General features: G+C 39.9%; 1 protein-coding gene across 1 annotated transcript in view; it reads right to left on the bottom strand.

Moving 5' to 3' along the window:
* Positions 1-13,859, bottom strand: part of TAOK1 (TAO kinase 1) — a 63,782-nt gene that overhangs the window by 15,515 nt on the left and 34,408 nt on the right. Inside the window, exons 4-13 of the mRNA XM_066333398.1 lie at positions 11,588-11,689; positions 10,751-10,796; positions 9,789-9,885; positions 8,896-9,009; positions 8,042-8,133; positions 5,479-5,572; positions 4,748-4,829; positions 2,719-2,886; positions 1,630-1,833; positions 318-452 (exon numbers count right to left, since the gene is read on the bottom strand). Coding sequence (XP_066189495.1) covers positions 318-452; positions 1,630-1,833; positions 2,719-2,886; positions 4,748-4,829; positions 5,479-5,572; positions 8,042-8,133; positions 8,896-9,009; positions 9,789-9,885; positions 10,751-10,796; positions 11,588-11,689 — 1,134 coding nt within the window. The remainder of the gene's footprint in view (positions 1-317; positions 453-1,629; positions 1,834-2,718; positions 2,887-4,747; positions 4,830-5,478; positions 5,573-8,041; positions 8,134-8,895; positions 9,010-9,788; positions 9,886-10,750; positions 10,797-11,587; positions 11,690-13,859) is intronic.

Here is a 13,859-nt window from a genome sequence, read left to right as displayed (position 1 = left end):
ATATATATACACACACATACACACAAATATTCATAATATGCATATGAAATTAAAAACCAGCTTGTTATTACAAATGGCTTCCTATATTCTACAGGGCACACTGGATTTGAGACTATTTAATATACACAAATTACATTCGTCCAGGTGTCTCATTGAAGCTTTTATTAACTGACGCTAAATTATTTCGGTGACAGTATCTCAGTCAAGGAAGACAGCTCGTATTCTGGTGATACTCTGAAAGCTCTGGGAAGCTGCACAGAGCTGTGCTCAAAGCATCCTCTCCTGCAGAGCTCTCCCCAGACCAACCCTCCACGTACCAGCGACGCTGTGCGTATGGTAGCAAAGTGCTCCCGGTTGCGATAATGAGACTTGTGGCGAGATACTTGGGGAGGAGACTGGGGTTCTGATGCCCTTGTCCGAGGATCCGACTCCTCTCTGTAGTTCTCTTCCTCCTTATCAGCAAATAATGTCAGAGAATTAAGGAGAAACTGTGTTACTAAAGATTTTTAATTTTGGTCTTTTTATTTAAAAGGAAGAAAAAAGTTGTTTCAAATTCATCAGCCCTGACAGATCCTCCTGCCAATGAAGGTATATACTGCAAAAGGAGTTCTGATCTAAGACCTTTGCTTTCAGAATTTTCATCGTGAATTTTTATTACTAAGAGGAAGATTACTAATTAAAGCTGAAAATGAGAAAAAGAATTGGAAAACTGAAAGCTGAGTTAAACAGTTTACTTCAACAAAACATAAAAGCTGTGAAGTAGATTTTATCAAGCCTGAAAGACAAAAACAACATCTTTGTAGCTCTGAAAGACAGAGGAAGATTTTCATTACACCCACTGCAGAAATACCTCAAAGCAAATTTTAAAATTTGTCATGGTGTATTCCACATTCTTGTTTTGAGTTTGTCATTCATCACAGAGCGATTACTAGTTAGATATGATATACTAATTAACTCCCTGAGGAAATACCTGTGTCTTTGTAGCATATCTGGGCAAAGAACAAGACATTCTAGCCACGCCTATCATTAGCCATGGAAACGGTAGTGCTTTGAGCAAACCAGTGACAACCCCTCCATGCCAAGAGCAGCCTAGCTCAGAGGGCACTCCCCAGCCCACCCTTAATCTGGCAGAAGGAAAGCAGGAGAAGTGATTTCTGCTGCATTTGTTTTTCCTATACTTTATTCATTAACAAAATACTCAAATCAAGTGCTAGGAAGCTAGCAGAACTGATTTCAGCTTCTACTGTAGGTCCTGACTTTAGGAATTCTCTAATGAGGAGCTAAAAAGGGGAACTCACATATCCTGCTATCCCACAAGGCAGTGCTATGCATGTTAAGGGTATCCACCAAACAAACCTATTTACAACCTCCCATTCCAACTCCTCCAGATAAAAGCAGTCTGCCTTTGAAACCTTTCCATTAGTAAAATAATTGTTAGTGAATTAACAACAACAAAAAGGTTTCACAGCCACTTTCCCAATTCTCCAGTGCACATTCGTATATGTATTTGGGGCACAATAATATAAACTGCAGATAATGACTTGGGAAGGCGAACAGCTGACTTTGTGCCAACCAAATTCTTTCCCACTTTACACCTTCGAAGTTCTCTACTAAGAATCCAGAGCTTACCGGCTTTAAATGAATGACAGAGCTATTTGACATCACGGTGTGGTCCCCCTCCATCATATCCAGCTCGCTCTTATCATCCGAGGCATCTGGAAGACTGTTAACACTACTGCTTTGGCTACTGGCACTGATAGACATACTAGGAATGGACTGATTACTTCCGACACTGTTCACTGTTCCCGTCCTGCCCACGCCATGATCTTGTTCCTAGGAGAAAGGAATTAAGAAAGAAAATTCAAACCCATCCCAGTGGTACCTGCGGACATTACCAAATGGAATGTTCATTCCATTTCTCTCTAAAGACATCCACCTGCCACGTCATGGCACTTTCCACCCTCCAGGCATTGCCATGAAACGTTTTTCCTGTGGGATGCTGTGGAGAGAAAGAGTCAGCCCTGTCAAGATTAACTGGCTGATGTCAGATTCTTTTCAACAGCGAGCCTGTTAACAAGCTGAACTCTATCATGTATCAGCCACAGCGTGTCACCAGAAACTGCTGTGACACCAGCATCACCTGAGTGCTCAGCTGGGACCCTGCACCTTGCAGGTTCCTTTCTGTACAGAGAACTGGAATTCAGTCTTCGTCTCTGCATGGTGACTGCAGCACTCAATCCCCAAAAAGAGAAATCAATTTCCTTGATGACCTGTTTGTTTGTTTGTTTGTTTGTTTTTGTTTGTTTGTTTTTTTTTGTTTTTTTTTTTTTTTTTTTTTAAATAAATCAAGTACAAACGCCTATGCCTTAGATTTACAACATTTTCAGTACATATGGTCAAAACAGAGGTTAACTGCAGTTGCTAAAGAGTCCTCATGAAGCCTCATAAACAGGCAAAGAAAGCAAGGATTTACAGGACTGGAAGCTGACTGTTCAAGCATGAACACATGGCACAGCTTCTTGCCAGCACTAGGCATCTACCCTGTTTGTCCTTGTTTGTGCCTTGAGGTAGCTTTATTCCAAGCACAAAGAGGGAGACAGTGTTTACAGCCAGGTGTGTAAACAGCCTCCCTTCATTTCAGCAATATCTGAATTGTGGTTATTTAAATGACAGTCTCATTTTCTCTGGTTCAGTGATGAAATCCAGCATTTCTCTCACCTCCTCCTCCTCCTGTGTTTCCACTGCAGGGCCATTGTGGGCCTCCTGGAAGAGGAGCTTCTTCATTTTACGATACTGCAGGTTGTCCAGTTCTCTCACTGCATCCTTTGTTCTCTGAATCAGGTCTATTAACACTGTTTCGGGCCGCTCTCGAAGAACAAACATGTGCTGCAGGACACACAAATAGGTGAGTGGCCTCTCATGCCTCCAATGCACATGCTTTGAGGACACACTGATGAGCTCTAGTTGGCTTTATTAGCCCTCCCCCCTGCACAGGAGAACACCTTCACAGCTAACACTGGCATTACTTTTAGACTTCACAATCCAGACAGATTTCAGAATGAGTGTACCAAAAACTAAAGATGTAAAAACCCCGAAATGGCATTTTACATGCCATGAAAACTTACTCACTATAAACCTAGACTTCAGAGACATTATCTACTTGTGGTTTGGTGAGGGAAGAGCAACAAATACCAAATAAAAGCTAAAGGTACTAGACTGGCTGGTATTTTTAACCAAATGTTAGTTAACTCATCAGCTAACTCTCAGTTTAAAACCTTTTTCCTTGTTTAGAAAAGCCTGGGAATCAAATATTCATCATACAACTCTGAGTCATAAAATAGGCTGTGAACCTTAGAGCCTGGTCCTGGAACAGTTCCCTGTGTTCTGCTCTTTTCTTGGAGATATTCGCCACATTTCTCTGCAAAGGTGGCTACATTTTGCCAAAAGGTAAAGCAAGAACTGTCTATGTATGTCAGAAGCAGCTTTTGCAGTCCCCAGATGCAATGTGCTGTGCAAGCATGAGTCATTATTAACACCACCACTACTTTCATTTTGTTCCTTTAGAGAACTGCAATGCTGTTTCCGACATTGTACATTCCCTACCTGTCCCTGTAAAGTGGCATGCAGCTGTTTCAGACTATAGTTATGGAGGGAATACATTCCCAAACGTATTATTTCCATCAATGTTCTCTTTAATTGCAGTACATTGCTCAAAATAAAACCAATCTGTACAATTCTGAAATGGCAGGACTACACACCCACACTGAAACCTTTCCTGGATAATTGCATTTACTTTCTGAATAGACAGTTTTCAAAGAGGCACAAGTCCTCAGAGCCATTTTTAGGTAAAAACATGTAAAAAGGTGCTGATAAAACCTTCATAAATAGCATCCATTTCCCTGCAATGCAAAAAATTTGGAAAAACACTTTCTGTTTAGCAGAAACAGGGCCAGGATAAAAAGAAACCCAAAATGTGAGAAGCACTGTAAAGAGAATGACAAGCTAGCAAAATTCTGAATGCCACCTGATGCCACAAAGGAAATCCATCAAAGTCACACAAAAAAGCAGCTCCAACACCCAACTTCTCTCTGAGTTCTGTTCACATGTCAGCCCTTTGCAACTATCTACCCCACTGGCTTTGTCTCCAGACTACAGTGAGCAAAGCCAAGTACCTGCAGCATTTAGAAAATGAAGAATTAAAAAAGAAGCAAAGAAATAAAGCAAGAGAAAGCCTGCAGACTGCTAAGGCTTTTTCATGGCAAGGAAAAATACAGGGAGGAAGAACTGCTTTCTTTCGCCCCCTCTCCCCCAACAGTGGATTTCAGGTACTGTGTAAAGCACATTGGAGTGTTCTATAGCACAGAACACAGAGGGAAGTAACAAAAGGTATTTTTGTTAGCTAATGCACAGCAGCTCTGTCAGGATTAATTACAATCACTGGAATGATTGAGTTTACAAACTAAAACTCTTGACAAGTCGATGGTCATCCAGTGTCACTTGGTGGAGTGACCTTTTATGATGAGAACTCCAAGGCTGGCTTGGAAAGTCACCTGGGGAACACTCTGAGACACTGCAGACAGGCAGGAAAGCCAGGGCTGCCAGCTCAGTACACCCCACAGCACTCGCAGCTCAAAGGTGTTTGAGCATCATTAACCATAACCTTGTACAGTAGGTGAGACAGATCATCATCACAGGGCACAGCCCCTTTTAATACCACATGGAAAATAGAAAGGACAAGCAAGCCAACCTTCAGAAGCTCCTCTGATGTAGGCCTGTCTTGAGGAATTTTCTGGAGGCAAGAATCTACGAAGTTTCGAAAATAATCAGACCTGTGTCAAGGAGAGGAAAAAAAAATCCACCTAAGTTAACGACACAGTTTAATTCTTTAAGGAGTCAAGATCCTTACATCTGGATGTTTGTAGCTCCTAGGCCAAGAACTATAGTTCAGTAAACCATAATTAGGAAGTTTTTAACTTCTGAAATTAGTTTACTGTATTTGCTGTTTTCCAAAGACAGTTGTTGAGGCTGGGAGGTGCAAAACGTTACTACTGTGCTTTATTCCTCTGAAGTTTATGCAATAGACACTTGCCACACATAGGCTGTGTCTTCATCTTGCAAAGCAATACTTCAACAAAACATGGTTTAGAAATTGACAGTGTGGTTTGTGATTAAAAAAACCCACTAAAACCCACAGTTTTGGCTAGCTTGGGAGCTTCAAAAGTTTACTGACCCATGAACGGAATTTTTTACAGGATCTTAAGTTCTTCCAGCAGCCTGTCCTGTTCCTAGTGCACTGAAGAGTCTCAAACATATATTTAGTAATTGGTCAATTTTGTGTACGAAATGTATAGTGAATCTAATGAGAACCTTCCAGCTCACATCCTCCCAACAGGACTCCAGCCATTTCAAGAACTCAGCATGACAAAGCACTCCATTTACAGCGATCCCCTACAACATTCCTCCCTCAGCAATACTCACCATTCATTAGACTGTAGTGTAGGGGATTCATTCTGCGCTATGTGATATAAGGCACTCATTGCGTTCATGTTAAACAAAGGAGGCTTCCTTTCCGCTGCACACAAGAGAAAAGAAGGTTTTATATAGGGAGATAGTCTCATGTTGTTGCTCGTTTTGGTTTTGGGTTTTTTTTTGTACAGTTTACATCCCTTTAAAAAGAGAACCACATCAGCAAAATCCCTACTGCCTGAACATGGAACCCCAAACCAACCCTACCCTGCAATCAGACAGATATGTTGGCATACGTCCTGTGCCACTGCAGAAGATGAAAGCCCTTTGAAGATCAAATGCCTTGTCCTCTCAAGCTTTTAAATTACGTGGTTTATCATAGTTGAGTTCTCTGACTCATTGTAATGTACTAAAATAGGAGTAAGTTAACAGTAAGCTCTATACTGGGTGTTTAGCCACTAAGCATTCTTGGTTTTATACACCCCCCTTTGTTTTTTTTTTAATCTACAGTTGCTAAAAAGCTAAGAAATATTTATTTCTAGCAGGACAGCAGTGATGAAGAAAAAGCTGGTTACAAGAACCATCAAATCACACTTAACTGACTAAGCACACGGGCAGGAAGTCAGCAACAGGCCAACTCTTTATACTATTTTGAGAGTTGCCTTCTCTTTGGCTCTTCTCTCTTTCAAGCTTGTGTTACTCTTATAGACTGACACAGCATGAAAGCTTAATGAGGAAGGAGATGATCTCACTGTAACAACAAAATTGAAGCTTCATCAGAATGTTTATGGGGCAAATTTATAAAGCTCAGCCTCACCATAGACATTCCAGAGAAGCTGGTCAGGCCACGAGGATGGTCCTACACTACTGAAAAATGCAACAGAAAACTTTTTTCCCTCAAAAAAAAATAAACAAGGAAAAAATAATGCTACTTTTCTTAGTCTGCTCCTCAGTTCTGAGCTGAAGAGTAGGACTCAACTATGGATCAGAGATCATAGTTCACACATGGCTCTGGCAGGATGGACTAAGCCCTACAAATTCCTCAGAATGGGTAAATTGAGGACTTAAGCCTTTCCTCAAATTCAGCACTTTACCTCCTCTAATCTGTCAGATAACTAGTTGCTGCTATCAAGGATCAGACAGATTATTCATTAAACTATTTTAACTGACTGTTCTCTCTACCTTTCCTTCTCTTAGCTTACCTGAATAAAATAGAAATCTTCTGGAAACCCTGAAACTGAGCCCTCAATAAGACCATTTTTAAGACTACGTGCTAATTTGAGAAGACTACCAGACGTCTCATTTCCCTGCTGCCTTCCCATGCTTACTCAAAGCAACACAAATGAGCCAGGCACATGGACCCAGCCTACACTGCTCTGCTGTCCTGACCTAGTCTCACCTCCCACCACGCCAGCAGCCATAGACGAAGCCCAACACACTTCATCCTGCAAGAACGCGGCGTGCAGGACTCCCGGGGGTGTGGTGGCCATGAGCTCACTGCATTCCTGGAGCCCTGCAGCCAGCCAAGTCTCCTTACTCCACTCGGAGCAGGATTCTGTCATGACAGTCACACCCCTTCAAACTTGCTTTACATTGGCAACCAAAAAAGAAAAAAGAACAACAACAACAAGAAAAAAAATCTCTGCTCTGAAGAAAGAATCTATTTTGCGTTCTGGAAGAAAATGAAGTTGACAGTTTGGAATGCCAGACAGCATTTTTAGCTAAACTGTGCAGTTCACATGGATTAGTGTGTTCCTGAGAGCTCTCACTGCCTGGCTGGGCTGCTCCTCCATGGAGGTCGGGTTGGAGCAGGAGCAATCAGATGTGACAAGGATGGGAGGACAGCCTCAGGTGCATGGGAGCAGTGGCATGCATGGTGTGCTTCAGCAAGGGCGTTTTTGTTCCAACAAAACACAATGTGTTAAATTTGAACAGAATACCATACTAACAGTGTCCCTTCAAACTCACATCCTGCTTTAAAGGGTCTGTTCTAATGGCAATGCCATCATTTCTTTAGGCTTTGAGTTTCAAGTTATCACTTCAAAATTGGATTATTTTGTATCTTTTCATTTAAGGGAAAAAAAATCTATTCAGAAGTGACAACACACACTGAAAACAGGTTTGAAGGTGTCCACTTCTCCAGAACTTCATCACTGCAGAATTTGTTAACATATGTGAAATTTTCAAAGAAAAAACATAAACTAATATCTCTAAATATATCTCCACATTGGTACCTTAAACTTCTAAAGCTGTTCAGCAATTGACTGTTTTTCAGTTCAGAAGTTAACTGCCTCTCCCACAAGAATGTGAACACCCTTAGTGATATCACTTGGCTACTCTCTTTGTCTATATAACTCTTTTTCTTCAGGTAATGAAAACACTAGTTCCATAAACATTAAATTGGAGACTTGGTCCTGAATTCTAGAAAGCACATTTCACTCTTTTCTCTAAAACTCAGGGCCCAGAGAAACCAGGACAAGAAAGAGAGCACAAATCTTCTGCACTCTGATTCTGCTGAATAAGTTCTAGGTATTAAATAACAACATTTTAATTTTTTTCAAAGGAAATAACTTACCTAACTCAATACAGGTAATTCCAAGAGACCAAACATCTACTTTGCCATCATACTGCCCTTCATCCATGGCTAAAATCACTTCTGGGGCCATCCTAAGAAAAGAAATTGGTGCTCAAAATAGGCAATGGAACACATTATCTTCATCACTAGAGAACAGGCTGTTTCTGTGATTTCAGCTACCATTAACCAATCATTCCCTAAGGTATCAGGTATGACCATGGAATACTGGAAACAAAGACCAGGCAGCCACACTAGTGGAGGCCTGCAGAGGCTGTGTGATGTTCTCCTGTGCTTTGCCCAGCTCTCCATTTATGAGGATCACCACCTTCTCATCCTTCCACATTTCCAATAGTTTAGCTGGCTGACCAACTCTGGTGAAATAATTATAACATGCAGTTGAGTAAACACCACAGATTAGGTGTAAGAGATCAAAAGCATACAAGGGATCTGCAAAGGGGTTGGTTCAGTGAACCTGGCCTTTCCTATGAAAGAAAAAACACTTCAGTTATTTCAACAACCAGACGCGGTGAGAATACACGAATTGTTTAAACCACTGGGGGGAGTGATTAAAATATATTACAGATGATTCAATCCCACCTCTACCACTTTAGGTCACTCAAAGTAGAACAGCAAAATATTTTTATTACTTTTTGTGAACTACAAACACAGGGATACACAATTTCTTGGAATTCAGAGCCTACTTAATACTTAAACCTTTTTTTCTAACAAAGTACATTTTATCACCATGACTAGAAGATTACAAAGCTAGCTCCAATAAGCCCAAGTCTATTAAACAGCCAATACACAGTCCTGTCACTTCACAAAGCCAGAAATAAGTGGAACTCTTGGCTTACCAATATGGCGTCCCCACAAATGAGTTGGCAGGAGATGCTATGGAAGCAGACCCAAAGTCAGCAAGTTTCACCTGTCCTGGCTCTGTCAGCAGGATGTTCCCTGCCTTGATATCTCTGGTGACAGAATACAAGTGTCAGCCTATCTCCTCTCCAAAGAAGACAACTATTGGACAGACTATGACACACACCAATATTCACATGTTCAAGCTGCAAAATATTCACATTTCCTCCATACACTAAGTCTTTAACCATTAGGTTAATTGCTTTAAGTGGCCTCTGGTTTTGGATTCCTTTGTCTTACATGTTAGTCTTAATGTCTGCCTTAATAATGAACTTTAAGTGGTACAACATGAAAAGCTTCACACACAGTTCAGCAAAACCTTCTGAATCAAGTATGTCTTTATCGAAGTTTTTTAAAAGGACTTAATAATGTAACTATTCAAATTCTTCATTGTACTAAAATGCAGAAGCTACTTTAAACACAAAGAACATTTGCATCCGAAACTTACTGTGTGCTTCTCAACGCATGTGTTTGTATAAAATTAATTTTTCAAGAATTAGTGCTCTCCCTGCCCCGGCATTCTTGGCCTTACAGTTCCTACAAACTCTTTGGGTGCACTTGCTATTCACTGCTTCAGAGACAATCAGCACTGAAAAGCTAAGATTTGAAGGAATTCTGCAGAAATTATGAACATCAGCTGTAAGAGGCAGGGCACGTGCAGATACAGAGCTTGCTAGTGTTTAGACTACTATAAATGTCTTGTTTGGGAGCATATGGTTACTGTGAAAAGGAAATCTCTGCTTAGAGTGTTGAATTTGGGATGGAGGGGATACAATGAACAAAACAAATTAGGTGTAAGTGTGTGTGAGACAGCAAAAGTATAACCACTTACCTATGGATCATATTGTGAGAATGCAAGTATGCTAATCCCTGGAGAGCACCATGGGTAATTGCTGCTATTTCCACTTCTTGCAATGGCTTTTTATGAACTTAAGGAAAGAATTTATGTGAAATTCAATATTACAGAAAACAATACAGTTTGCAGCATGCAAGCCAGTACTGTCAGGAATGTAAACAGAAATACTAAAAGTTCATTTTCACTAGGTTCAGTATGAGAAGCAAATGTAAAAATAGTCCACAGAGTACATTCTATAATCAAATGTAATCTTTTAACTGTAAACCAGCAGCTATTTACTACCAAAGAGACCCCTCTCCAGCTATAAACTAGATCCCTGTCAGTTATGTGACCATTCTCCCAAGTAACTACTTAGGACTCAATATCCAGTTTTCCATTAATGAAGTGAAACCCCAAACCCCAGAAATTTACAGCAATTCACACATAAATTGTAGCAAGCTCAGCTTTTGGTCCTGAAATGCTTCTGGCAAGGAAACAACTTACTGACCATACATATCTCTTCAAAGAAAGTTCACTACAAGAAGCCTGATAGAAAAATGACCATTTAATGAAAGACCTCATTAAGCAGAACCCTAACACTGCTGTAGTGATATTCTCGTCAACAGGCCTAATGTTAGTAAGCACTGGGATCAATGGCAAGGGTTTTCAGAAGTAAATCTTGAACTGTTGTGTCAGGAGAACCTAAAACCCAGAAGCAAACAAATAGCTGACTGACAACTTTAAAATAATGTTAACCAAGGAGAAACTAAGCACCTGGGAGAGCAAATATTCTACAGAAAAACCACTACAACTATGCAAGAATTTAAAAAACTGTGCCTATTTATACACACTCTGGCCCCAAACAAAACTATAAATGCAAGGAAAATTCTGTGATGCTGTAACCTCCTAGTTCAGTACTTTACTTCTGACTTGCCATCAAATAAACATGTGTGACTTACCTTCTAGTAAGTCTGATGCTGATCCTAAACAATACTCCATAACAAGCTGTTACAGGAAGAAATCAAAGTAGTTAGAAAATCTGTAATAGTAAATATACGTTTTCTAGACGTGTATGGAGAAATCTAGAACTAATTCCTGGAGCACACAGCGCAGGCTGCCATAACCAAGCAAGTGTATTGCTTGTACCATAAACTCCATCCCAGCACTGTCACACTGACCCCTCCCACAAGTACAGCCCTAACTGGAAGCAGGCATAACCCTCCTGTGTAAGACACCAAGCAACACCACTTGTAAGGAAGGCCAAAGCACATTCATAACCAGTTAGGTATTGTATTACATATCGTATTTTATATGCACATACTTAACAGGAATGTTAAACTGCACTTAACAAGCTTATCAGAGTATTAAAGGGCTATTTAGGGATTTACTTTAGATTCTGTCCCAGTCAGATTTCAAAAAGAGAAACTAAAACATTGCCCTACAGATTTACTGAAGTTATTCACAAAACAGTACTTACAACTTAAACTATTAGTTCAATAATATGATTTCTTTAGTATACTGCACTACAAAACTTTATTAGTAATGGGTGTACATTATTTCAAATACTCAGTTTATCAAGTTAAATACACTAGAACAGCAACACTGAATCTAAGCTAAAGGGAAAATTTCCTTAAATATTGGTTCCAGCAAGTACATTCAGTTTGCTGAGCACCTGTAAGGCCCATCTCAGTCTGTGCAACACCAGTCAGTGCTCAGGTGCCTCTCAAAATGCAGCTGGAGAGATTTCAAAGTACCTTTAACCAAGGCATGACAAGTGCAGAGCAGCAGATGCTTACCCATGCTGTATGCTCCCGCAGATAGCAGCCTTTGTATTCTATACTGTTAGGGTGTTTTATTCTTTGGAGGAACTTGACTTCCTTAATAATATCCTGCCATTTCTGTAGGGAATAAAAGGAATAGAAAGACTTTACAGAACTGTTACTTTTTTCCTTTTTATTTATTTTTTTTTTGGTTGTTGTTATTATGTAATTTAATTATTTTAAGAGGCAAAACTATCTCAAGGTTCAAATCAAAGTAAGTTTGTGTTGACACTATGATGCTCACTGCAGACCTACAAAATAAGTTGCTGATCAGTTAGGCTGTATGCAAGGATCTTTCATCAATATAATGCTTTCTATTTATATGTGTGCATAGGATATACTGGTAAACACTTAATATTTGACCAAGTCTTCAAAAAAGAAGCGATCTTCTATTTAGGGATACCAATTCTGTTGTCAAATCAAACATACACCCCAATCTGAAAGAGATGTGTGTGATAAGTGTCCTTCAGCAGGATCAGCTGCCTCTCCCAACTCTTGTTACTATAAAGACCTATCCCTACTAGTCACTGTATTACACTGGATGAGCCTCCCTTTATCAGCTGCCAACTATCTGACTACATTCTTGATAATGTTTCTCTATTGCTAGTTTAATCTTTACAAGGGCAAATTTAAAATGAGTTACCTACTAGATAAAGGAATAGTTCTGCTGGAGAAAAAATATAAACAGATAAAACAAAGCCAGGTTTATAATAAGGAGAGCTCTGCTAGTGCAACTTTAAAGTACAGAAGAGGCCAAAATGTCAAGTTTCAGTGTGTGCCTAGACACTGACATTGCTTCCCCTGGAGACACCCAAGTCCCCCCATCTGCTGCACGTCCACATTTCCTCAGGCAAGAAGGCCAAAAGTCTGAGAGTGCAACAGCAAAACTAGAACTACCAGAAAGTACCTTCAAAATTAAATGCAGTAGCTGAAACAACTTAAGTATGCAGCCATCAAAGTAAGAGTGTTGATATTGCAAATGTTTTTGAGCAAGAGTATCAGTTCTGAAGTTAACCAGAGGGAAGATAACCTCACCCAACAGCAAAAGGCTCAAAAGCTGTTTTCCAGGTCCTGCTAATCTCTCAGCACACTCTTTCTGACGTGTTGGTAAGTGGGTAGTATTCACAGAGGGACAGAGGGCCCATCTACCCTAAGGCTTTGGAAAACATCTGCAAACCCCAAATCCTCCTCAATAAAAATTTCAGGGTTAGAGAAACACACGAAACCAGGGAACATAGAAGCCCACTACTGAGGCAGCTGATTGACTACTTTAAGCATTTCCCAACAGCAGAAATGCTACATAATTACACAGTGCAGCTATAACATAAACTCTCTCACTGCAGTCACAAAGGCCTTGAGGTACTAAGCAGTAAAAGCCAAACCAAGAAAGCACCATGCTAAACTTCTACACTGGAAAGAGAGAAGTGATGTATTAGTCAAGAAGTATTATTCATGATTTCCTGCAAAAAAAAAGCCCCAAGATCACATTAAGACCACAGTATGACATTTTTCAATGGTTTTAAACTTATTTTTAGTATAAAATATGACCATAATTGAGAGAATAATTGTTCCCACTGATGATAAAATCATATTATGAAACCAAAGTAAATATAAATGATACCAGAATGCCCTTAATCAAATTTCTTTACATAGGCTAGATCATAACTCCAGTGAACTTCTGAACGAAACAAATAAATATGGACGTAAAATAGAAAGTGTTTTAATCCTGGGCTTATTACTTTCTTCAAAATAAAGAAACATAGGCATTGAAGACAAACAAAAGCTATTTCTGAAGCATGCACAGTTTGTTTCATTCATATGAATAGAGTATTTATAGCTCACAGTAATTAAAACAGTAGGACAAGTAGCAAGTACAAATTATTCTTTCATCAGTACAGAGTTAAACAAGTCACCGCAGCGACAAAACAGAAACAGGCATAGCAGATTTAACTCTAAAGCTAGAATTCAGGACTGCTGGAGACACACTGCCACCTCTACCTCCTACACAGACACACACACACACACACACAGAGGAAGGAATAGTTCAGCTCCTTGGAGGGCAGATGATCAATACACAAAAGGCAGGCACAAAAAGCAATGAGCTGTTAGTCGAACTCATCAGAGCAAGACTGCTGCTAAGATGGGAATACAGAGAATGGAGAGAGGGAACCATAAATGCTTTGGACGACATGCTCAAGATAAATACTTCTGTTGAAAAATCATGCCATGATTTGATTGATGTTATTTA

The sequence above is a fragment of the Sylvia atricapilla genome, chromosome 20 (assembly GCF_009819655.1).
Source record: "Sylvia atricapilla isolate bSylAtr1 chromosome 20, bSylAtr1.pri, whole genome shotgun sequence".
In the NCBI taxonomy this organism is placed as follows: Eukaryota; Metazoa; Chordata; class Aves; order Passeriformes; family Sylviidae; genus Sylvia; species Sylvia atricapilla.
This window is presented reverse-complemented; position numbering and strand designations above follow the sequence as displayed.